The 26272-nt window shown below is 41.9% G+C and overlaps 1 protein-coding gene, 1 non-coding gene and 1 pseudogene across 2 annotated transcripts in view; all 3 read right to left on the reverse strand.

Moving 5' to 3' along the window:
• Positions 1-4102: 4102 nt before the first annotated feature.
• LOC132215404 (acidic leucine-rich nuclear phosphoprotein 32 family member B-like) lies at positions 4103-9459 on the reverse strand (annotated as a pseudogene).
• A 1340-nt stretch (positions 9460-10799) lies between these two features.
• Positions 10800-26272, reverse strand: part of TAMM41 (TAM41 mitochondrial translocator assembly and maintenance homolog) — a 64595-nt gene continuing 49122 nt past the window's right edge. The window contains exon 8 of the mRNA XM_059663605.1: positions 10800-10822. Within this exon, the coding sequence (XP_059519588.1) occupies positions 10815-10822 (8 nt within the window). The 3' untranslated portion in view covers positions 10800-10814. The remainder of the gene's footprint in view (positions 10823-26272) is intronic.
• Positions 18792-18941, reverse strand: LOC132216003 (small nucleolar RNA SNORA44). Its single transcript, XR_009448686.1, has one exon. It is a non-coding gene; the product is annotated as a small nucleolar RNA SNORA44 (small nucleolar RNA).

Below are 26272 nucleotides of genomic sequence, written 5' to 3' on the forward strand. Positions count from 1 at the left end.
AATGGGGTCTTTGCTGAAAGTCCTATGGGATGGTTTGGGCATTGTTTCTGGTCCCATGGCTTCCAAACCCCACTCCCTGGCCCACTTGGAAATGTGAACCACCTAATATTCTTTTACAAATGTATTTTCTGCTAAAATAAGATTGAGTGGATTCTGTTGTTTGCAACTTAGAACTCCAAGCAATCTCCCTCTCCAGCATCATTTCTAGCCATTCCTTTTACTTAATGCTTCCAGTCTCCAAAATGATTCAGTTTCCAAAATATAGTAGACTAACATCCTGTGCTTCCCTTTTATGGCACTCGTCATAAAGAGAACATTGCTTATTTATTGACTTCTCTATCTCCCTCTAGGAACTGTAAACCCAATATCCCCAGTCACATTTTTACTGTCCTTAGTATATGCTAAATTAATATTCAAATAATCGCTTGTCTTTATCTTTGATCAGAACAATGAATTGCCACATTGTTCTTTGGTAAGTACAATGAGTTGTGGCAACAACATGAGTTGCCACTTCACATCCACTAAAATGGCTAAAGCAATATCAAGTGTTGGCAAAGACGTGAAGCAATCAAAACTCTTATAACAGAAACTGTTAGGCACTTTTTATAAATATTTAAAAATTTAAACATATACTTATTATGTGACTCTGCAATTTTACAGCTAGATACATATCCAACAGAAATGAAACATTTCAAAAACATTTGTAAACAAATGTCAGGACAGCTTTATTTATAATAATCAAAAACTATAAACAAAGTAAGTGTCGATCAACAGGTAACTAGATAAACTGTGATATAGTCATACAATGAAATACTACTAAATACCACTCGGCAATAAAAGGAATGAACTGATACATGCAATGACGTGGATAAATCTCAAAAACATGCTGAGAAAAAAAATAGATACAAAAGACTACATACTGTATGATTTCATCAATAGGAAATTCTAGAAAAGATAAATCCAATATTTGGTGCTGTAAATGAATTCAGTGGTTACCTGGGATGGTACTTAGAAGGGATTGACTGCAAAGAGGCATAAGGGAACTTTTTAGAGTGGTGGAAATAGCTTAATCTTGATTGGTGGTTACATAGCCATATACATTTGTCAAAAGTCCTTGAGCTGTACATTTTAAATAGACCTAAATTAGACTTCAATAAAATTAAAAAATGCATCTACTCAGTATTTACATTTCAAACACTAGAATCCCACTCTTCAGCCTCAAAGAAATTAGAATGTCTCATGATAATGTTATTTATATGTTTTGTACTTTTACATCCAGCAACAAAATGATAGAGAGAAAAAAGAAACAAAAAATGACATTTTTGCAAGCTTTCTCTCCTGTGGGAGCTATCAGATGGGTCATCTAAATAGTATGATAGAGAGTGTGAGACACGAGCCCGTGGCAATCATTTTGCTACCACAGCGAGAGCCTGGAGGGTGCGCTGCCTAGCATGGTCATACAGGTATCATCATTTGACCCTCAGCACCTGAGGAAGTAGATCTTATTGCATTCATGTTTACAGTTGAGCAAAGATTTCTTAAACACATTTCTTGTCACATAGTCAGTAAGTGGTGGAACTAGGACTTAAACCTAAATCTGTCTCCAAAGTCTTTTGACTACAAACCTGGAAACTGGAATCCTATATTTCTGTAAATATAGGATTTGGGTCCCAGCCACCAAAGCCTGTTTCCTTTGTTTTACAATGATTAGGGTCTCCCCAGGAGAGTCCCTGAATTCTGTGCAACTCTGACCTACATAGGTAAAACATAGACAAGCCAGTCCGTTGTTATTACACTTCATCAGGATCTGCTAGCAGATTTTTTTCTCTTTCAGCAATTTCTTTCTTTTTATTTACAGTTGTGTTCAATGCAAACCAATTCCATCACAGAGAAGTTACCATGAATCAAAGTGTAAACACACACACACACACACACACACACACACACACACACACAATGTACAATCTAAAACAGATGTCCACCAATCAGATATGAAGCAAAGGGGAGTGTTCATTTATACCCATAGTAGCTTGAGATCACGATGCCTTCTAAAGATGGCAAGAATTGACTTGGTTCTTAAGACTAGTGATCATAGGTTATGTGTGATTCCATCTTTTGAGTAATCTAAAGTAGTCAGACTCATAGGAGAGCATAGATGGTGGTTGCCAGGGGCTGGAGGTAGGGTCGGGGGAGGAGGAGTTGGTGAGGTGAAGGTTAAGGGTCCTAAGTTTTAGTTATGCAAGATGAATACTTTTTGGAGATCTACTATACAACAAGCATAATGCCTATAGCTAACAATATTGTATCGTCTACTTAAAATTTCCTAATTTAAAGGATAGATCTTATGTTAAGTCTTACCATACACAAAATAATCATAATAATAAAGGAGCCCTAGCTGGTTTGGTTCAGTGGATAGAGCGTCGGCTTGCGGACTGAAGGTTCCCGGGTTCGATTCCGGTCAAGGGCACATGCCTGGGTTGGGGGTTCGATCCCCAGTGGGGGGTGTGCAGGAGGCAGTCAATCAATGATTCTCTCTCATCATTGATGTTTCTATCTCTCTCTCTCCCTCTTCCTTCCTCTCTGAAATCAATAAAAATATATTTAAAAAAATAAAATAAAATAAAGGAGACAGAGGCAACTTTGAGAGGTGATAGATACATTCATGGCCTTGAAGGTGGTAATGATTTCACAGGAGTGTACTTAGCCCCAAACTCATCAAGTTGTATCCATTAAATTTGTGCAGCTTTTTACATGTTAAGCATACCTCAATAAAGTGGTTTTAAGAAATAGCTGTCCTTACCTGACTGGTGTGGCTCAATGATTGAGTGACAGACCAATGAACCAGGAGGTCAGGGTTTGATTCCCAGTCAGGGTACATCTCAATCCCAGTGAGGCGTGTGCCGGAGGCAGACAATCAATGATTTTCTCGCATCATTGATATTTCTATTTCTCCCTTCCTCTCCCTCCCTCTCTGAATTTAATTTAAAAATATATATTTAAAAAGAAATGGCTGCCCTGGCCCTGGCCAGTGTGGCTCAGAGGTTAGAGTGTCAGCCTTGTGTAAAAGAGTCACGGGCTTGATCCCCGGTCAAGGGCATGTACCTGGGTTGCAGGTTCGATCTCTGGCCCAGGTCGGAGTGCGCGCGTGAGGCAACCAATGGATGTCTCCCACATCAATGTTTCTCCCTTTCCCTAGTCCCTCTCCCTTCCCACTTCCCTCCCTTCCACTCTTTCTAAAAGTTGGATGAGGATTAACAAAAATTTTTTTTAAATGGCTGCCCTAGAAGGTGGTGAACCTCAGAGAGCAGACCTACAACAGGAATGTCCTTGGTGCACCTGAGGAGAGAGGAAGGTTATGTGTCTGACCGGAGTGAAGCAGGGCCAGAGGGAGTTAGGCAGGCAGCCAGACCACCTGGGCCCTTGGGTAGCAGCAGGGAGTTCAGATTTTTTCAATGCAATGGGAAGCCCACATTCTCCTCGTATTCTTGTTTGCCTCTGGTTTTTTATTGTGTGTGGGCTTCTTCTTCTTCACCTGCCCCTGAAGTGTTGCTATTCTCCCAGCCTCTCTCCCTAGCCTCTTGTTACCATCCTACTCGGGAGAATCTTTTTGTTGTTGTTGTTAGAACAACTCAGCAAAATAAAATTCCCGTTTATTGTTGGACAACATTGTTTCATGCATACATCAAACGGGCCAAAAAATAAAAATAAACAGCAACTTCATAGACAAAAAAAGGGACAAAAGAAACCTTTTTATCTTTGGCCTTTGTAACCATCTCATACAAACTAACTGCTTATAGTATAGCTACGTACATACACCAAAAGTTGCTGGATGCTCGGAATAGGAATAAGACTTTTTGTTGTTGTTTGTTTTTGCATTTTTTAAAAAATATATTTTATTGATTTTTTACAGAGAGGAAGGGAGAGAGATAGAGAGTTAGAAACATCGATGAGAGAGAAACATCGATCAGCTGCCTCCTGCACATCTCCCACTGGGGATATGCCCGCAACCCAGGTACATGCCCTTGACCGGAATCGAACCTGGGACCTTTCAGTCCGCAAGCCGATGGTCTATCCACTGAGCCAAACTGGCTTCGGCTGTTTTTGCTTTTTTTACAAGGTTTTTCTCTCCTTTGAGATTATAGTGAACATGGTCACACCACAAGTAAAGTCAGAAGTAGGACAGAGAATGCTCCAAAGGCTGGTTTGTGGTCCCAAGATCATTAAAAATGGCTGACCCCTAACAGTACGGACAAAAATACAAAATGTAAATAAAAATACAAACAAATTTCCTTTTAAAGTACTTTTAAGAAAAAAAAGCAGGGCCTTGCAAGTTTGGTTCTTTTTTCCTCCCCTGTTGCAAATTCAGGTTGCGGTTTTGGTTGGGTGGTGATGAGGCGTGTCACCTGCCCGAGGTGGGTGGGCGGCAGGCTGGCGGGAGTCTCTACTTGAAGGTGACCAGGTTTAGATTCTGAGACGGGAAGTGGAGGGTGAATAGGTCACGGTGGCCTTGTTTTTAAATTTAACTTTTCCTTTTTTTTGCTGTCTAGTCATCCTCATCGGTCTTCTGCTTCTTGGTGACAACATCGTCACCCTCATCCTCCTCAGCTGCCCGTTTGCCCGTAGCTGCCTCAGCCTGCCCATCTTCATCTCCATCCCCTTCCTCACCATCACCTTCCTCTTCCTCTCCTCCTCCCCTCCTTTTTCCTCTTCTTCACCTACCTCATTGTCAGCCTCCTGCTCCCCATTTTCCTCATTAGCGTTCTCTTCGCAGGTGCATCGCTTCCATTCTCTGCCTCCTCCACAACTTCCTTCTCCTTTAAGGCCTTGGTGGTATCTCGGAGCTGGCGTCCACGGCCGGCCGGCCGTGTCTGACATGGTGGGACACGCCGGTGATCCCCATGCAGCGGATTTTTTTTTTTTAAGCGAGAGTTGGAGGATTCGGTGCAAAGAAGCTGCCAGAGTGGAGGGCGGTGGAGGGGCTGCAGCGAGCAGAGAGGCAGCTGCAGGAACCTTGGGGGAATCTTGATTGCCCTCAGTTGGCAATCGAGACCTTTTTCCTGGGCCTCAGGTATCAAACACAGGCCTGCACCCTCCAACCGCCCATCGCATAGTCTCCTCACATTTGTGCAAAGCTCCCCACCCGTCTCTCCCGCTCAGTTAATAACACGACCTGCTACCTAGACATCCAACCTAGAAACCAGGGCATCATTGAGTCCCTCCCTCTCTCTCACCTCCGATAGCCAATCAATGATCAATTTTTTTAAAGCCTCCTAATATTCCTAAATCTCTCTTTCCTCCTGGTCCTGCCTAATGCAGATGGCACTCCTAAACCAGTGACCATAGCTCCTCCATGGATAGTGGCAATAGCCCCCTAATCCTCCCCCACCCCAGTCCCCTTCCCCTCAAACTTGCTGTTCTGGCCCTTACCACCAGTGAACTTGCTTAAATGTAAGTCTGCCCAGGATGAACCTGGGAAAGACTGAATTCACAACCTCCCCACTCCCACCCTCCTTCCTGGCCTTGGCAGATGCCTAAACTGAGATAACAAAAGGAAGCCCTGAGAATGGGATTCAGACACAGAAAGAGATGAGACTCGGCATAATAACACCTAGGGGATATGCACAGAGGGCCACCACCTCTGCTTTGTGAAAAGTCTGGAAGTTGTGCATGCCTCCCCCCTATGAATTACAGCTCCGAGCCATTGCTCTCTCCCAATTGATCCAGGAAGAAACGAGGAAGAGTGGGCTCTTGGGAGGGGGAAGGAATGGAAAAGGACTTAAGGGGAGTGAGGAGCTGGGGGCGAGAAAGAGAGAACAGAAAAGTGAAATCGAGAGGTTTTGTTTCCCAGGAACTGTGAGAGGATAGCACAGTGGTCAGGGGACACAGTCTCACTTGCTCAGGAGGGCAGGGTGGTCAGATGAGGAGAATGGCCTGTGAGTACTCTGAGCACCCTGGATACTGCCAGGTGAGAACATTCACCTTGAACGTGAGAGAAGGGCCTGTTCATGTGTCCCTGTGACTGATGTGTACTTGATGGCCAACACTAAGGCTGCTTGATGATGTACCCCTCCCCTCACTATTAAGAGGTCACTGTGCTTCTCCCACCTTCTCTCTCACCTTGTCTGGAATGGACTGTTACCCTCCAGTAAGGTCTCCTAGCTCATCATTCTCCACTACTACCTGCAATGATTTCACCCCATAAAGCATACACTCCTGCCCATCTCCTGGCTACTTACTGTCTATTCATCTTTATGACAAACATTAGATGTTTAAGTATTACATAATAGGGAGAAAAGCCATGTTTGGGCATCACACAGTCCTGGATTAAAACTCCAGCTTTACTGTAACACCTTCACAACCATTTTGTCTCTTATTATCAGTAAAGTAGAGTGATGGTCACTTTTTGCAGGTCTTTCTGAGGATTAAGCAGGCTTATTTAACATGTCTGGCACATAGTAGATACTCAATAAATATTAGCTCTCTTTCTTACCCTTGAATTACTCAATAAATGTTCTAATTCTATAGTCGTTGAACAGCCACTGTGGGATACCACCAACATACCTGTTAGCATTGCCTTTCCCTTCTTCCAGGATCGCTCTTTACTGGTTAACTTGAGTGCACTCCTCATTTATTATATACTGGGGGTGATGCATTTTCCATGCAGAGTAACAGGCAGAAGCTATCCCTTACTGGGTGGCTACCCTGTGCCTAGCCTTCACGAGGTGCTTTCCAGTAGTGTAGTCTCTCGGTTAATACTCACAATGACTTTGGGGGTCAGTAGTATTAATCACTCTCCTATATACGCCCAAATCAAGATTTTGAGAAGTAAAAAAACTTTCCTGAAGTCACACATCCAGTAATTGATAGAACCAAGATAGAAATCCAGTCTTCCAGATTCCAAAGCCTGTGTCTTTTCAAATAGACCACATTTCCTTTCATGAAAAATACAATATAACAATAATAGTGATAGAAGTAGTTAATACTTAGTGGTTACCTATTTACCGGGAACTATTATAACTCTGTACATGCGTTAATTAACCTCTGCCAACATCCTATGAAGTAGTTACTATTGTTAATTGCTATTTTACAGAGAGGAACTGATGCATAAAGAGGCTAAATAACTTGCCCAGATCACTTAAAGCCGAATCTGTTTGTATATATATGTTGTGAAATGTTAGTCATCAATCTATGACAAGCATTAGATGTTTATCTTTTTTCTTCAATAAACATAAGATCCATGATCAAAAGAGAAAGAGAAGCCCTGACCAGTTTGGCTCAGTGGCTAGAGCGTTGGCCTGTGGACTGAAGAGTCCCAGGTTCGATTCCAGTCAAGGGCATGTACCTTGGTTGCAGGCACATCCCCAGTAGGAGGTGTGCAGGAGGCAGCTGACCATGTTTCTCACTCATGGATGTTTCTAAGTCTCTATCCCTCTCCCTTCCTCTCTGTAAAAAAAAAATGAGAGAGAGAGAGAGAGAGAGAGAGAGAGAGAGAGAGAGAGAGAGAGAGAGAGAGAGAATAAGTAGGAAAGTTTTAGAAACCTTGATGTGCTAGAGCAGGGAAGGGGAATGTCAGGCCCACAGGCCATATGAGGCACATAAAATCATTTGGTCTGGCCCTGGCAAGGCATTAGGGGTGAGTTAATTAAATGTTTGACCAAATATAGCAGGCTAATTTTTAAGTTGATAATGTTGTATGGCCCACGAATGATGTTATAAATATCCAAATGGCTCCTGGCAGGAAAAAGGTCCCTCCCACCCCCAACGCCCCCGTGCTAGAGGGCTGATTGCTGTTATGCTGAAATTAAAGTGAGGGGAGATTCTGAGTGTACTCAGGGTTTGAAAACCAGCGAGTGCTATTCTCCTGGAACTCTGGGGTTGCAGTGGAGGCCATCACCTCAGAAGGGCAGGCTAGATCCTGAGGGTCACATGGAGGCAAAGAAACCAGCACACTGCAGTGTGTCACCCACCCCTGGAGACCTATAGAATCAAAGATGATTAGCAGCCCAAGACAGCAAGGACAGACTCTTCCAACCAGCAAGCAGAGCCAAGGACTTTCGCAATCCCTGGGGAGTGTGTGACCATGATGTCACCTTGTTTATTCCCTGCTAGGGAATCAGGCCCCACTGGGCCTTGATTAACTGCCGGCCACAGACAGCAAAATGACAATGCTTTTTAACGTATTCTTCAGGCCATCAGGAGCTCCCCATCTGAAAGTCACTCAGAAGTAAATCACAGGGATGTTTAATCTTTGCTCTGATTCTGCAATTTAGAAGCAATTCTGTGCCACTTCCCTTCAATCACTGGGCATGTCACCCCTTAAGTGCGGTGTGGAAATCATTCATGCAGACAACATGTATTCATTAAGTCTCTTATATGTGTATTCACTGAATAGGTGCTCAGGATATGTTGGTGAATAAGAATGATGTGGTCCGCCCTGGTCAGGTAGCTCAGTTGGTTAAAGTGTTGTCTTGATATGCCAAGATTTCGGGTTTGATCCCTGGTCAGGGCACATGCAAGAAGCAAACAATGAATGCATAAATAAGTGGAATGACAAAATTGATGTCTCTTTCTCTCTCTCTCTCTCAAACCAATCAATAAAAAAACCTTTAAAAGAACAATATGGTGCCAGTGAGTTAGGAACTGAATCTAGTTGGGAAAGGGAACATTTAAGAAACAGAGACTGGCCGGGGTTGTGCATTAAGCCATGAACCAAGAGGTCACTGGTGCGATTCCCAGTCAGGGCACATGCCCAGGTTGCAGGCCCAATCCGCAGTAGAGCCGTGCAGGGGGCCGTGCAGGAGGCAGCCAATGGATGTTTCTCGCTCATTGATGTCTCTATCTCTCTGTCCCTCTCCCTCCCTCTCTTTCTAAAATCAATAAAAACATATATTTTTAAAAAAGAAATAATTAGAGTTCTATTAGGAGTTTTTAAAGGAGATGTATATAGAGAGCCATGGAAGCATACAACAGGGGTCTCAACTCCATCTCAAGAGGGCAGAGGATGTTTCTCTGCAGAATTGATGTGAGGGGCTTCAGGGATTTTTGTGTGTGTGTTTTTAATTTTTTTTTAGGCTCTCGCTGCAGCCCCTCTCCTAAGATAACTTTGTATTTTTTATTTTAGATTCAGAAAATTCAGGCCAGGTCTCCAAACAGATTCAACAGAAAACATAAACACACACATGCCCTCTCATTGGCAGGGTGCTGTGTTGGGGCTTTGGAGTTTCCCTCCTCTCTCCACGTTTCCCAGCATCCAGGGTTAGGGAAGGCAGGCCAAGGCCCCAGCAGGCACACACACTGTAGCCTAAGGCAGGACAGTCAGTATTTCCGCTGCCAGGGGAAGAGACTACTCCCTGAGAACCGCAGTTGGGGGCTGGTGGGGCTGGGGTCCCCTGAGTCCAGGCTGAACAGGTCCCTGCCAGTACGAAGGATCTGCTCCTCCAGCTTCTTGTGTCGCTTCATGTCTGAGAGGACTTTGTCCAGGCGGGCTTCCCATTTCTGGCTCCGGGCTGAGCTTTCTGTGGAATTCTCTTCAGGGATTTTTGGTTTTTAAGGGGAAAAGAAACTTTCAAGGATTTTTAGCAGGGAGTGGCATGATATTATCTGCAGTGTGGGGAATGAGTGGACTATCCTAGCTGCAGTATAGGGGATGGATGGAAGGAAGGCAAAAGGAGAAATGGGTAGACCAGGCGAGAGGCTACCATAGCTGTGGACATAAGAAATAAAGGTGTTGCCGAAACTGGTTTGGCTCAGTGGATAGAGCGTCAGCCTGCGGACTGAAAGGTCCCAGGTTCGATTCCAGTCAAGGGCATGTACCTGGGTTGCGGGCACATCCCCAGTGGGAGATGTGCAGGAGGCGGCTGATCGATGTTTCTCTCTCATCGATGTTTCTAACTCTCTATCTCTCTCCCTTCCTCTCTGTAAAAAAATCAATAAAATATATTTAAAAAAAGAAAAAGAAAAAGAAATAAAGGTGTTTTGGACTAGGATTGAGGTGGTGGGGATGAGGGCAAGTAAATGGGTTTGAGAAACATTTAAGATCAAGAATTAACAAGATTTGGTAAGGTTGAAAGGAGTAATGATGGAAACGCAATTATAGCCCTGGCCGGTTTGGCTCAGTGGATGGAGTGTCGGCCTGCGGACTGAGGGGTCTCAGGTTCGATTCCAGTCAAGGGCATGTACCTTGGTTGCGGGCACATCCCCAGTGGGGGGTGTGCAGGAGGCGGCTGATTGATGTTTCTCTCTCATCGATGTTTCTGGCTCTCTATCCCTCTCTCTTCCTCTCTGTAAAAAAATCAATAAAATATAATTTTAAAAAAAGAAATGCAATTATAGCTCATCTTTCTCAATAAAAATATTTGTCAAGGGATTCACCTGCATATGTTCAATATTACTTAGTTCCCTTCTGCAGTAGTTAGGTAAAAGGAATGATTGCCCATTTAGGAGCTCATAGGTTGATCAATGGGGCTTCCATTCTTTTAGAAAACACTTATTAGGCATCTTTCATGTACCAAACACTGTACCGGGCACTGGGAATACAAACATAAATGTGACACAGTCTCTATTTTGGAGAGGAAAGAGCAATGGAATGGGCAGACATGGGTTCAAATTCCCGTATCACTACCTCCTGGGAAAATTGATTGAACTACTTTAAACTTTGGAACCTCCGTTTTCTTATTGCAACATGGGAATAAAAATACCTGACTGCCAGGATTGGTATATGGATTAATGAGAAAATGTATGGAAAAGAAGTGCAGTGTGTCATTCAATAAATATTAATTTCTCCCACCTCTCCCCAGTTCCTCCCCTTTCCAGGTTTAAGCACCTAAACGAACAAACAAAAAAAAATTATAAATCAGGTTTAAGAAAGCATTCCTCAGTAGAAAAACCACAATGAGATGAGGGATCTAATAACAATATTTCCAGAACATACAACTGTAGTCTTTCTGGATGGGCAAGTTGCTGCTCTCTCTGAAAGTTTTTTAATTTAAGGAAATAGTATACCTTCAAACAAAAAGCTTGCTTTTGTCCCTATAATGCAAGCAATTACCTACTCCTCTCCCCAGGGCTGGCATTAACCCAACAGCTGTTGAGTATACATTGCAAGACATGCTAGAGTTCCTGGTTACTCCTATAATCCTAAAAGCAACTCAACATTTCCTCCTGACTTCAACCACCAACTGAGTTAGGAGCTTTCTTTCCTTTCCTTCCTTAACACAATGATTTTACTTTCTCATTTCCAGTATTTGCTTCTTTTTTATATTCATTTTTCATTGTTTCCCATTTTTACTTTATGATTTTTCCAGTTTCATTGAGAAATAATTGAAATACCACTTTCATTTTCAACTGTCTTCTCCTTTTATAAAAAATAGATGCTATTTCTCCCTCTATCCCTAAGAGGACCATAAACATAATTATCTTAAAGTCAACTTCTGGATGCTCTATTATTTTCATTTTACCAGGAATGAATTTATCTCTTGATTGTTGATTTTGTTTGGCTCTCCGTTTCTGCATTGAGTTTTGCTTATAGACTTTGGGATTTTGGTTTGCACATTTATTCTGAGGGCACATTTCCCATTTTGGCCTCCCCAGTCTCTCTGCTACATTGCTTTCTTCCCTGTCCGGCAGTTTCTGGTTGCCTCCATCCAGTCCCTTACGCGCCTACTCCAGAATTATCATGTCGGTGCCTTGGGTACCCATCCAATACTGGGCTCTCCACCCATATAGGAGAAATGCAAATCTAGGCACCAAGTCACTGAAAAGGCTTGCCCAGGTCTTGGCTTCTCCATCCCCCAGGGAACATACCTTTATAAGCCATAAGTCTAAATAGCTGACAGTTGCAGGTTTCTTAGCCTCCTTTCATAAGTAGAAGGTATATGACTGAGTGAATGTGTATGTTCTTGTGCGTGTGTGAACAAAGAGAACACGCTTCCCCAGCCCCTGATTTCAAGCAGAGGGCCTAAGTGTGGCCTTTCATAGTGCTTAGTGCTCTTGCTACACAAAAACCCAATTCCTGGTCACCTCGGCCTGCTTCTCCACCCAGAGCCCAGAGCCCAATTATGGCTCATGTATGTGTTTCATGTCTTCTCCACAGATACATATATATATTTTACTGTAGCTATGGTTTTCTCTCTCTCTTTTAATACTTTATACTTTTATATATTTGGAGCAGGGAAAGCCTCAAAGCATGACTTTATGACACCATCTTGACCAGAAGCCTCCCTGATCCTCTGCACTTGTTACATGACATTACAAGTGTTTACACCACTGACTCCACTGCTTGCCCAGAGTCATGGGTCAAGTTGTAGAGACAGGATTTGAACCTTAGTCGACTGACTCTTATTTAGAATACTGAGGAATACAGCCCTGTGTATCGCCCCATCACTAGTGCCTTGCACAAAAATTAGGTGCTCAGTTCATGTGTTTTGAGAGACTTAACCTTAGATTCCCATTGCTGTCTTCTAGATGTATCATCGTCCCCCTTCTCCCCTCCCACCAAGCTAACCCAGTGGCCCTCTCTTTAGAAATGTAAGATCAGCGAACACCCAATTCTTACCTATCCTCCCTTTCCTGTGCTCATGACAAATACCACAATCGGTCAGAGAACTCTCCTTTAATGCCTGGACCACGCTGCATCATCCTACTTACCTAGTGCTTCAAGCACTCATTATTCATGGATGAGCATCTGCCCTCCCAGTATAGACACAAATTTCTCTTTTACCACATAAAGGCCCTAAAGCTCTCAGAAGACAAAACACAGAGGCATTAATAAATTAGTGGTCTCCCTCTATTGTTCTGGAATTTTTACTTCCTACTCTAACTTTGGCCTAAAATATGAAAAGTAAACACATCTAGATATAATACAATTCTGTGATCCTGGGTTATCTGCAAATAGCCCACAACTGAGAACATTATCTATAATTTCCTATAATGTTATCTTCTATTTGAATAAACTTTACTTTCTCTTATTTAATTTCACACTCAACCAATGAGGTAGGCTTTATTATTTATTTCTTACAGGTGAGGAAACTCATAGAGAGGTTAAGTGACTTGGCTAACATCACACAATGGGTAAGTTGCAGAACCTGTACCAAAACCCAGATCCTTTTTTATTTTTTAAATTAAAAATTTTGTTGCCCTAGCCAGTTTGGCTCAGTGGATAGAGTGTTGGCCTGCAGACCAAAGGGTCCTGGGTTCGTTTCTGGTCAAGTTCATGTACCTTGGTTGCAGGTTCCTCCCTGGCCTAGGCCCTGGTTGGGGCGCATGCTGGAGGCAACCAATCTATGTGTTTCTCTCACATCGATATTTCTCTCTGTCTTTCCCTCTCTCTTCCATTCTCTCTAAAAATCAATGGAAAAATATCCTCAGGTGAGGATTAAAAAAATTTTGTTGTTAATTTATTAATTTGAGAGACAGGGAGGGAGGGAGACATCTAATTGTTGTTCCATTTATTTAGCTTTTTTTTGTTGTTCTTTTGTTCCACTTATTTATGCATTCATTGGTTGCTTCTTGTATGTTTCCTGACTGGGACTGACCCCACAAACTTGGTGTATCGGGACGATGCTCTAACCCACTGAGCTATCTGATCAGGGCCATATTTTTTTATTTCTAATTTTTATATTGCCTAGTATATCAGCACTATTTCTATTATTCCACTGTTTTTCTAAAACAACACTTTTCAAGTACCAGTCACATAAAGAGGACCTTCATAATAATTTTTGTTCCAATATTATCTTTGACTAATATGATAAAACAGTCACAGAATCACTGTTTTTTATTTATTACAGATCCCTATTTTTTTGTGTGTGTGTTTTGCTGTTGTTGTTGTCTTTTTGCTTTTATATTGTATAGGTTCGGTACTGTGCTGTGCCTGCCTGAGGATTGGGACTGTTTGGCATCCTCAGTGCTCAGTGAGGTGCCAGGCTCGACACATGTCTGCAGAGCTGTTTCAAAGTTATCCCCAAGGTTACACAGCCTTAATGCTCAGGTGTGTGCTGAGTTTCCAAAGTCATATAATCTTACTGTTTAAAAATAAAGATGACTGAGAAAATGGATAACCAAATTTAAGTTGTATATAAGCCTCTTCATATATAAGACACCACAAATCACACACATTTTTAAAAAATAGTTTTTTGGTGTTTTGTGTTGTTGTTTTTTTAGCACAGGTATCCTGAGTTTTAGGAAGGAAAATGCAGTTGTTGTGGGATCACGATTAGTATGAAATGCTTCGTGACTCAGCCAACCACTAGCTGACCTCAGGATGCAAACCTTAGCTGGCCTCATCCCTCCTGGGGTTTTTCCACACTGTTTTTATAGCTTTCATTTCAAATAATATTAGCTTGAGCCGCCAATGTAACCAAGCCTTTGTTCTCCTCTGATTGTTCCTCTAGCAGAACTGACAATAGGAGCCTTTTCTCTGGCTCTGGTTAAATACAAATCCATTATCAAGTGGACCCAGGGACCTAGTGGGCTCAAGGCTTTTACCACCAACCCCAGTCACCTAAAAACATATGTCAAGGACAACAGTATAAATCACCATCCTTGGTATTATCGTCATCATGATAACTACCACTTATTGAGTCCTTACTATGGGGGCAGGTATTCTACTGAGCCTTTTACATGAATTAGCTATTCATGTAATTTTACCCTTCACAATAACTATGGAGAAGCTTCTACAATTTTCTTTCTACAGATAGTGAAATTGAGACTCAAAAAAGTTAAGAAAAGTATACATGTGCAGTTATGATAAATAATAGAGAGAGATCCCATGTCACTTTTACCCAGCTTTGCCCAGGGGAAACATCTTGCAAAACTATACTACAATTTCCCAACCAGGATATTGAATTGGTACAATTCACAGATTTTGTTGTTGTTGTTAATCCTCACAGGAGGATATTTTTTCCCATTGATTTTTTAGAGAGAGAGTATGTGTGTGTGTGGGGGGGGGGGTGGAGTGGGGGAGCAGAGAGGGAGAAACATCCATTGGTTGCCTCCTGCACATGAGCCTGCAACCGAGGTATATGCCCTTGACTGGAATCGAACCCAAGACCCTTCAGTCCACAGGCTCTATCTACTGAGCAAAATTGGCTAGAGCGAATTCACAGGTTTTAGCTCTTATTCAATGTGGCATACTTTCTTTTAAAACACTTATAATCCACATACCATAGACTTAACACATTTAAAGTATGCAGTTCAATTATTTTAGCATAGTCACAGTTTTACAACTGCTGCCACTACCTAATTCCAGAACATTTCATCAACCCCAAAAGAAACTCCCTACCCATTAGCAGTTACTGCTCATTTCTTTCCCCACCCCACCCCCACTAAAATTAGACCACCATTATTCTTTCTGTCTCTATAATTTGCCTATTCTGTAATTTCATACAAATGTAATCATACCTATGTGGCCTTCTGTGGCCTTTCATTGAGCATAATGTTTTCAAAGTTCATCTATTTCGTAGCACAAATCAGAATTACATTCCTTTTTAAGGCTGAATAATATTTCATTGTGTGGATTATATCACATTTTATTTATCCATTTGCCAGTCGATGGACATTTATGTTGTTTCTGTTTTGCTATTATGAATGATGTTGCTATGAATATTGCTACACATGTTTTTGTGTGGACAAATGTTTTCATTTCTCTTGGATATATACTTAGGAGTGGAATTGCTGGGTCACAGGATAACTCTGTGGGACCACTAAACTGTTTTCTACAGCATCTGCATCATGTGCCATTCCTGCCAGCAATGTAAGAGTGTTCCAATTACTCCACATCCTCACCAACACATGTTATCTGTCTTTTTTATTAAGGTCACTCCAGTGGGTGTGAAGTGGTAACTCATCATGGTTTTGATTTGCATTGCTCTAATGGCTAATGATGTTGAGTATCTTTTCATGTGCTTATGGGCCATTTGTATATCTTCTTTGGATGGAGGTAGGTTATTTTTTAAAGTTCTGAATGTACTTGATGATAAAGTGAATGTGACAATGTGTTTACTATATTTTGATATTAGAAGAAAAATATGTATGTTATCTATTTACACACTCACTCATTAGACATCTTCTGAGTAGCTTTGATATTTCAGCTACCAGAAGTACAGAGAGAATAAACCAGATAGTCAATCGTGAGAGGTGGCACAGATAAGGTTCCGGGCACTTTTATAAAAATCTGTTTCAGACTTAACTTATCATCCAGATGATTCATCTACATTTCTGGCAGGGGCAGAAAGGCCATGAGACAAGGTCCGTGTTCTCTAGTAGCTCACTCTTAGTGGGGAATACAAACACATAAACACATCATTGCAATCCCATATGGTCAATACAATAGGAGTTGTTTGTCTAAAGAGCTACGGGAGCACGGAGGAAGGAGGAATTAACTTTGCTGGGCCGGGACCCTGCCCCCAAGGAACGTGCCCTAGACGGAATTGAACTCAGGACCCTTCCATCTGCAGGCCGACACTCTATCCACTGAGCCAAACCGGCTAGAGCTACAATGTGGATTTTCATATATATATTTTTTTAAAGCAGAAAAATGGTGAGATTGGATCTGAGATTTAGGAAATTGCTTTGGGGGCAACCAGGTAGATGAATTAGGAGGTTGGCAAATTCTATAAAGGGCCAACTAGTAAATATTTTTGGCCTTGCTAAAATATGATCTTCATCACAACTTCCCAGCTCTGCTGTTATAGTCTGAAAGCAGAATAGACAATACTTAAATGGATAAGCCTGGCTGTGTTCTAACACAGCTTTATTTACAAAACCAGGTGGAGTGGATTTGTCGGAAAGACCATGGTTTACTGACTCCTAGATTAGAAAAAAGGAAGAATGAAAGTAAAAAGACTGGACTATCCAGAAGTTCTCTCATTAATGGTGAAAATCAAAATGGATCAAGGGAACTGAGACTTTTAACTGAGGCAGAGGGTAGCTTTAGACTTCAAGAAGATCAGGTCCTCAACATGGGCTGGGCTGGAAAGTGGAACTGTGCTCCCCACCCCTGGCCCATGTTTCCTACAAGATACGCCAGAACTCCTGCTCAACCACAAAGCACATCACTCATTCAGGCCTCATGCAGGCCCTGTGAGAGCAACAAGGAGGTGTGCAGTCTAAACCAGTGACAGTCCTGCCAAGGAACCCACAGCCAAAGCAAGGAGAAGCCTAGATAATGAGGCAGAAAGATCACTTGGCTTGAGTTAGGAAGGCTTGACTCCAGTTAATTTAAGTAAATAATTTGTTCCGGTCACTTCCTAGAATCCAGAGGTGGGATGAGCAGGTGGGCCTGAACTAGAGCCAGGAAAGTTAGGAGCAGGTGCCTTTTTGGCCTCTCTCGGGCTCCATGGACTCTGCAGACTTTGTACACTGGCTTTCTACTTTCCTTGTGCAACCGGCTCATCAGTCAGCGTGGGGTGGAGACACGGAGGTTTATGAGTAGCCTTATAAAAATAGGAGGGCTTTCAAAAAGCCGTTTAAAAGGCTCTGCCTGCTGATGAAAACCGCCAAACTTCTTTGCTCTTGGCTAGGATTATGTCAACTCAGGTAACACTGGTTATCCCAGACCCATCAGCTGCTCTGATTGGCTGCTGGTGACATAATATCAGTTCCCGAAGGTGATTGGCGGGCCAGCTGCCTGGCCACTGACTCCTAGATTAGAACAAAGGAGGAAAGTGGAGGACTTGAACAGAATAGCGCATGCCCAGTATGGGAACAGCCCGGGAAACAACCAATCAACGTCTTTTAAGCGTTAGGCCCATGTTTTAAACAAAAATTAGGTCTTTAAGCTTGTGAAATCTCTGTACCTTCCCTGAGGTGCACCTGGATTCCTTTGTGTTGCTTTTGCCTCCCCTGGCCCCAGGTGTGTGTCTCTCCCTGGAGACTCGCAGACAGGTGCTGACACGTCTGCCTCCACTCCCAGTCCCCTCTCTCTGCCCAAACATGCTCTCTGGAGCCCTGCGGGGGGCAGCCAGCTCCCCCCCTCTGCAGCCCAGGCCAGGCGGAGCACTCCGGTCCTTCCCTGCTCCACGTGGCCACGATATCAGCATCTCAAGCTGTGGCCTTGTGCAGCCGCAGGCACCCTCCTTAAATTCTCCAAACTGGGCAATGCCACAGCGGGAGGAATACACCTAACAGGAAACAAAAAGGTGGGAGGGGAGTGTTTTCTTCAACAGGAACAGTAACTAGGGGTTGGGGACCGGCTCCCCTGGTGAGTCACTGCACATACTCTCCTCTTGGCTGGCTACCAAAGGAGAAGAGAACATATGCAGTCGTCGGTGGCCTCATGGGACTACGTGGGGCATTTTAGAAAGGTTCCGGGTTTGCCGAAGAGAACAGCACAGCACAGCCTGCGAGGGAAGCTGCTGTGGACTGGGATTCCGTTCCTGGCTCTCAGCAAACTTGCTGTGGAGTTTGGGGCTTCCTCTTTGAGTCTCGGGTTGCCTCATCTGTTGAATGGGGGAGTACAATGCAATCTTATCTAGGCCTTTTCCAGCTCAGTTTCCCCCTCCTCATGGAACACTGGTGTCTCAGGAGCTGGTGAAGTGTTCTGATGCCAAGAATATTACCCCTTCCGGTCCTTTAGTAAGCTCCTACTATGTGCCAGGCCCTGTGCCAGGGCTTTACAGACATTAATGCTCATCTTGAGAATAATCCTGCCAAGAAGGTATTATATCTATCTTAAGAAGAGGAAGCAGTTTCCAAGAAATATAGTAACTTGACCAATGTCACATAGCTAGTGTTCTTTTTTAAAAAACCCTCAAACAAGGATATTTTTTCCACTGAACTTTTTCTTCTTCTTCCTGAGATATAGGAAAGGCAAGTGGCAGCTGCAGGTATTATGCTGACCTGAGCTGTCAAAGTCTCTCCAGGTTGCTCTTGCATGCGGTTGTGAACTTTTTTTTTTAGAGAGTAGATAGGAGGGAGGGAGGAGGAGGAGAGAAAGAAACATGGATGTGAAAGAGACACATAGATCATTTGCCTCCTGCACATGCCCCGACCGAGACCAGGGATCGAACCTGCAACCCAGGTATGTGCCCTGACCAGGAATCAAACCCGAGACCATTTGGTGTGCGGGTTGACTCTGACCACTGAGCAACACCAGCCAGTGCTGCACAGCTAATATTCTTGACTTAAATCCAGGTCTTTCTGACTTTAAAGTCTCCCAAATACGATTTTTTTTCTTTTTGATTTGCTTTTTAAAAAAGCTAATAACTAGTACTTTGTCAATTTTAAGTTTTTCCCCCCAACATTTTTACTTGATGACTACTATCAAGTACTAGCAGAACACTCAAACTTATTGGCAAAAGGATATTGGAAATGTCATGGGGACAATTGGAAGCTGGAATCTGAATAGCTCAACAGTTTGTTTCCTCCATGAGCCAATATGCTTATGACTGAGATTTTGTCATTTATAACAGTATGCACAATTAATTAAACAGGAGTTTCTAGCCCACTCAGATACTAAATCCATCAATATATTCTGAGCTAAATCATGGTTCATATAATGAGCAATAGAAATGCCAGTGTTTCATCATCTTCTGCAAAGGAAGCTGACTTTTGGGTGCTCTGCCGCCTAAAACAGGTTTGAGCAGCCTTGGTCTCCCACTCTATGAATGCACCCTTTATGCGCAGGAAAACTTCCTGGACAAAACAGAGCCAGGGAAAGCTCTCTCACCACCTTAGAAGCCATAATCCTGGGGGTTGTTTTCTTCTCTTCCCCAGAATCAGAAAACGTTCTTCCCTTTATATGTGCACCTGGAAAGTTTTCCATCAAAACACGCTGACAGGCAAGCCCTCGACCCTGCCAACAAAAGCAGTGATTGAGTCCAGTGTGGCTATTAACTAGATGGCCAGGCTAGCACAAGATCAGCTAGTTGTGCCATGGGCAGTGGAGGGAGCACTTTCCATGAAGCAACCACATGCCCTGCCCCAGGCCCAGGGGAGGAGCCTGCCACCTTCTGACTCCCAAGACTTCCCCTGACCTAACTTCTCTCCCTTTGAGGTTGAGACCATGAATACTTTCCTTATTATTATCTCCAGATAACCTCCCGACACTCCCTGTGGGCTTTGGAGATCTGCTCACCATCTTCCTTTCTGTCACATTCCCTAACACTATCCTGGAGATTGTCCATATGCACGTGAACAATTCACTCTTCAACTATGTTTTTCAGGGTAGCATTACAATTTCCTCAAGGTGGCCAGGACCTGGCTGTTCTGTAGTCACGACTTTACTATGTAAACTGTTACAAAATTTAAGAGATGTATGCTGAGACGTTTTAAAATAAAATCACGCCAGGGCGCTGGTGGAAGTAACTCAATTCAGATCTGGATGTCACGATTATTTACCGAAGTAGTGTGAGCTGGAGCCTAAAGGTAACCATTTGAGCTTTTACTTTTATATTTACAGTGAATCTAGCTCTAAAAAGGGGTTGGGAATCTCCAAAAAGGAGTTGAGGTGCTACTAGTGATGTCAGGATTAATATCACTGCAGTTTTACAAATAAGGAAACTGAATATTAGAATAAACGTTGTCAAGATCACACAGTAATTTGCATAATGAACACTTGAACTTGAATCTAAGAGGTATAGTGAGAAGAGCACAGTGCAAAATGGGAAAATTAATACCTACCTCGCAGGGTTATTGTAAGGAAAATCACATAACTTATGTAAAGTGTGTTTGTGGCGGCGGGGGGGGGGGGGGGGAGGCAGAAGGTACTTAAGCAGTGCTATGTTTACCCTCCTATCTTCAAATTCAGAGTTCTTTTCATTACACCACATGGCCTCTTCCTCACGGAATTCATCAGAGAGGAAATTATGTGTAAGTTTTACAATGGATACAATACTAGAAGTCATTTAATTTGAACCTCATGCCTACCCTTGCATGGTAGGTATTTTCCCTATTTTCCAGGAGAGGTAACCCAACTTCTTAGAGGATACATGATCTCCCAAGGCCACTCAGGTGATAAACAGTACAGTTGGGATTTGAACCCAGGTTTGACTATCCCAGAGGCCACACCTTTCCCATTAATTCACAGTGACTTTCTGAGTTGATAATTAAGGTTCAAATAGCAATAAGCACAGAAAGAATATGTATATGTTACTTCCCTTAGATATGTTAATACTATGTGGAAATATTATTTAGGAACTGGAAGGTGGGATTTTTTCCCTTCTGTCCTGTGAATTAAAAAAGGAAGGTGAAATTGAGAAGAGTGTTAGCTACATAATAATAATACATATGTAATCATATGTAAAATAACCATAAAGTTCACATATCAACCTGATGGAAACAACCTGTTTAGGTACATGTTTTTAAAATAAATGTATTTTAAATGTAAAAACAAGTTAAACATTTCTAAAATTCTCACTTTTTTTGGGAAAAAATATGTGCATTTTTGTCTTGAATAAAAATTTCTTGAAAACATATGTTTGTTGTTCTAGTTAAATAAAATCATCAACAATGTTACTAGCATAAAAACAGACACACAGATCAGGGGAATAAAATAGAGAGGCCATAAATAAAATCAGGCGTATATGGTCAATTAATTTACAACACAGGAGCCAAGAATATACAATGGGGAAAGGACAGTCTCTTCAATAAATGGTGCTGAGAAAACAGCAACATGCAAAAGAATGAAACTGGACCCCTATCTTACAACATACACACACAAAAAATGAACTAAAAATGGATTAAAGGCTTGAATGTAAGACCTGAAACCATAAAACTAGAAGAATACAGGCAATAAGCTTCTGACATCAGTCTTAGCAAAGATTTTTGGGATATGACACCAAAAGCAAAAGCAGCAAGCACAAAATTAAAAAAGTGGACTACCTCAGACACAAAAGCTTCTGCCCAGCAAAGGAAACTATAACAAAATGAAAGGGCAACCTACTGCATGGGAGAAAATCCTTGCAAATCATGTATGATAGAGGGTAATATCCAAAATACATAAAGAACTCATACAACTTAATAGCAAAAAAAACCCCAAACCAAACAAACAATAAAACTCCGAAATAGTCTGATTAAAGAATGAGCATGGGATCTGAATAGACATTTTTCCAAAGAAGAGATACAGATGGTCAATAGGTACATGAAAAGATACCCAACATCACTAATCATCAGGGAAATTCAAATCAAAACTGCTATGAGATACCACCTCATACCTGCCAGAATGGCTATCATAAAAAAAAAAAAAAAAATCAACAAATAACAAATGTTGGTGAGGATGTGGAGAAAAAGGAAGTCTTGTGCACTGTTGTGGAAATGTAAGTTGATAAAGCCATTATGGAAAACAGTATGGCGTTTCCGCAAAAAATTAAAAATAGAACTACCATATGATCCAGAAATTTTACTTCTGGGTGTTTATATGAAGAAAACAAAAACACTCAAAAAGATATCTGCACCCCCATGTTCAATGCAATAGCCAAGATACGAAAACAACTTAAGTATTTGGTGACAGATGAAGGGATGAAGAAAATGTGTATATATACAATGGAATATTGTTCAACACTAAAAAAAAAAAAAAATACAATCTTGCCATATGCAACAAGAATGGACCTTGAGGGAATTATGTTAAGTGAAATAAATCAAACAGAAAAAGACAAATACCATATGATCTCACTTATATGTGGAATCTCAAACAAAAACAAAAACAAAGCCAAGCTCATAGATAGAATATATTGGCGGTTGCCAGAGGCAGGGGTTGAGGGTGGGCAAAATGGATGAAGGGAGTCAAAAAGTACAAACTTCCAGTTATAAAATAAATAAGTTATGGACGTAATATACAGCACAGTAACTATGGTTAATAACACTGCATTACATATTTGAACGTTGCTAAGAGAGTAAATCTTAAAAGCTCTCATCACAAGAAAAAAAATCTGCAACCATGTATGGTGACTGCTGTTAACTAGACTTATTGTGGTGATCATTTTGCAATATATACAAATATTGAATCATACTGTATACCTGAAACTAATACAAATTGTATGTCAATTCTGCCTCAATTAAAAAAACTAAACAAAACATCGACATCTCTTACATTTGTGCTAGTTGTGACTATACGCCTAATTAAAATGGTGAAAATATTACCCCAAACCCTTCTGTGACTTGCTGAAAAGGAAATGGGTCGCCTCCCAGTGAATTCACAGTTATCTGCTTCAATGAGCTTCATATTCTGGAATAACTCCAGAATTTGGGGGGGGGGGGGGAAGGGGGAAATTATTTGCTACATCTGGCCCTCCCAAAAAGAAAACCTTAAAATTATTTTTGAGTTAAGAAAGATGCATCATGAAGTTATGTTAAGTAACCAGAGTATACTTAGAAAAGAAAAACTTCCATGGAATCTCCTGTACTAGAGATCAAATAGGGTCAAAATAAGTATTTAAATCACAATGTAAATGCATTTGATTAAAAAGTTCAATGAAGGTTTTTGAAGTAAGATATAGATTGGGACCCTATTCATTTGGTTTCAATCAGTTTTTCAATGTAATAAATATGCAACTGGCCAAGGAACAGAGGTCAAAACCTCAAATCCCACAGAGCTGGGCAGGTAATGTAAACCAGAGGTCGGAGAGACGAGAGTATGCTCACTTGTAAGACGAGGATAATAAAAATATACATCTCATAGTACTGTTATGAGGATTAAATTAGAAAATGCCTGTGAAAAAGCATTCAGAGACATGTTTATAGCGATTAAGACTGCACAAATAGCAGCCATGGTTATTGTGTAATCTTCGCCAACTGCTTTTTTGAATGACACTACGTCCTAATAAGTTACCCTTTCTTGAAACACCCACAATCTTTCTTCTTGCCCATCTGTGATGAAGCTAAGAATCTGACAAACAAGATAGCATAGCAGCATCTAAAAGAGGGAAGTAAAACAAAACTGGGATGTTTTTGCTTCATCATTTTCCTCAAAAAACTTTTGTGAGAGCTTACTGTGGGCAAGGCATGGTTGACTGGAAGAAACAAACATAGTTCTTACCAGTTATCAAATGAAGAGAGAAACACCTTCCCACTTCAGAAACCAGTGTACAGACCAGTGATGGCGAACCTTTTGAGCTCGGCGTGTCAGCCTTTTGAAAAACCCTAACTTAACTCTGGTGCTGTGTCACATATAGAAATTTTTTGATATGTGCAGCCATAGTAAAACAAAGACTTATATTTTTGATATTTATTTTATATGTTTAAATGCCATTTAACAAAGAAAAATCAACCAAAAAAATGAGTTCACATGTCACCTCTGACACGCGTGTCATAGGTTCGCCATCACTGGTATAGACTGTCTGAAAAGGTCCATGACAGCACTACCCAGTGGAGTCTAAATTGTTTAGTAGCACATTAAAAAAAAGTAAAAAGGAACAGATGGAATTGGTATTAATATTAGCTTTAGTAATATACTAGTACTTAGTCAATGTATCTGAAATATTATCATTTCAATATGCAATCAATATGAAAAATTATTAAGACATTCACACTCATTGTTTTCATACTAAGTCTTCAAAATCTGGTGCGTATTCTACACTTACATCACACCTCAATTTGGGTCAGTCATATTTCAAGGGCTCTAAGGTCACATGTATCTAGTGGCCACCATAGATCAGTAAGATCTTTGGAGAGAATTGCTAAAGAAAAGTGTTAACATATTTGAACATTTGTCCTATATTACAAGGGCTCTGAGGTTTCATAGCTGACAAAGGACTGGAAGGCCCTTTTGACATCAGTACCATCCAGATTTCCCTCCAGAAATGGAGCACAGTCCTCCTGCTGCCAGGACTGTTCAAGGCTCATGGCTCACAGCTGAGCCTTTCTGACTTGCCAATGGCCAAAGAAGTCCCCTGGCTAAGGGTAGGCCCCACATCCAATAACCCATGTGCCCTCCAGCTCTTGCCTCAATTAGGACCATTCTGCAAGGCCACCCGACTTGAGACTTCCCTAGAGGAACAGCTGAGGTCTCTACTCCAGCTGCATCCCAGCCCAGTTTCTCTCTCTGCCTGATCCTGCTGCCCTTGCTTTCTTGAGAGTACACTCTGATTAACCTCCTTCAGGCAGATCCTTTTCTCAGAATCCGTTTCCCAGGGAACCTACCTTAGACTTATGTCCCCAGTGTTAAGTTGTCCTCAAGGGAAAGGACTGTATCAACAGACTGAGACTTCTGCCTGTCATACTTGCGTAAGGACACCTAAGTCTGTGGGCCTTTTGCCAGAGGATGGGCTACATATCTGCAGCAAAGGAGGAAAGCACGTAATCACTGCACATTCCCTCTTAAAAGTCCTCCCAGTTTTAGGGATCATAGCTGCGTCTCCAATTTCTATATAAGAATAGCAAAAAATTTGCTGAAACCGGTTTGGCTCAGTGGATGGAGCGTCGGCCTGCGGACTGAAAGGTCCCAGGTTCGATTCCGGTCAAGGGCATGTACCTGGGTTGCCCAGTGGGAGATGTGCAGGAGGCAGCTGATCGATGTTTCTCTCTCATCGATGTTTCTAGCTCTCTATCTCTCTCCCTTCCTCTCTGTAAAAAATCAATAAAAATATATTAAAAAAAATTTATCACTCAATATACAAATGAGATGATTGTCACTATGGGCCCATCATTTTGGCCCTGCTTCCCTCAGTCCAGCCTGCACCCTCTCGCAATCCGGGACCGCTGGCTCCTAACTGCTCTCCTGCCTGCTTGCCTGATTGCCCCCAACCACTCTGCCTGCCTAATGGCCTCTGCCTTGGCCCCCACTGCCATGGCTTCGTCTGGAAAAATGTCTGGAAGGTTGTTCGGCTGTCCGGTCTAATTAGCATATTACGCTTTTATTATTATAGAAGATATAAGAGCTTGCTTCAACTCTGCCCTCGCCACCATGTGAGGCTATGAGAAACAGCTCTCTGCAACCCAGTAGAGGGCTCTCACCAGAACCCAACCATACTCGCACTCTAATCACAGACTTCCAGGCTCCAGAACTGTCAGGAATAAATTTCTGTTGTTTATAAGCCCGGTATGTGTTATCCTGTTATAGCAGCCTGAACTAAGGGTAATGAGAAAGTCTTATTTTATCCTGAAGTGGTGGGAAATCATTTTAGCTTCTTGAGGAAAAGCCCGACACAAAGAAACATAAAGGCTTATAGAAGAAAATAACAAAAATAATACAAAATAATGATAGTAGTGATAATCATTTACTGAATGGTAGTGGCAGTGCCCTAGTACATAGGACACTTAGCTCACAGGATCCTCACAACAGCCAAAGAAATTTGTAATATTATCCCCATTCCACAGTGAAACTGCTCAGAGGCTAAATAAC

Source organism: Myotis daubentonii, chromosome 14, assembly GCF_963259705.1.
Source record: "Myotis daubentonii chromosome 14, mMyoDau2.1, whole genome shotgun sequence".
Taxonomy (NCBI): domain Eukaryota; kingdom Metazoa; phylum Chordata; class Mammalia; order Chiroptera; family Vespertilionidae; genus Myotis; species Myotis daubentonii.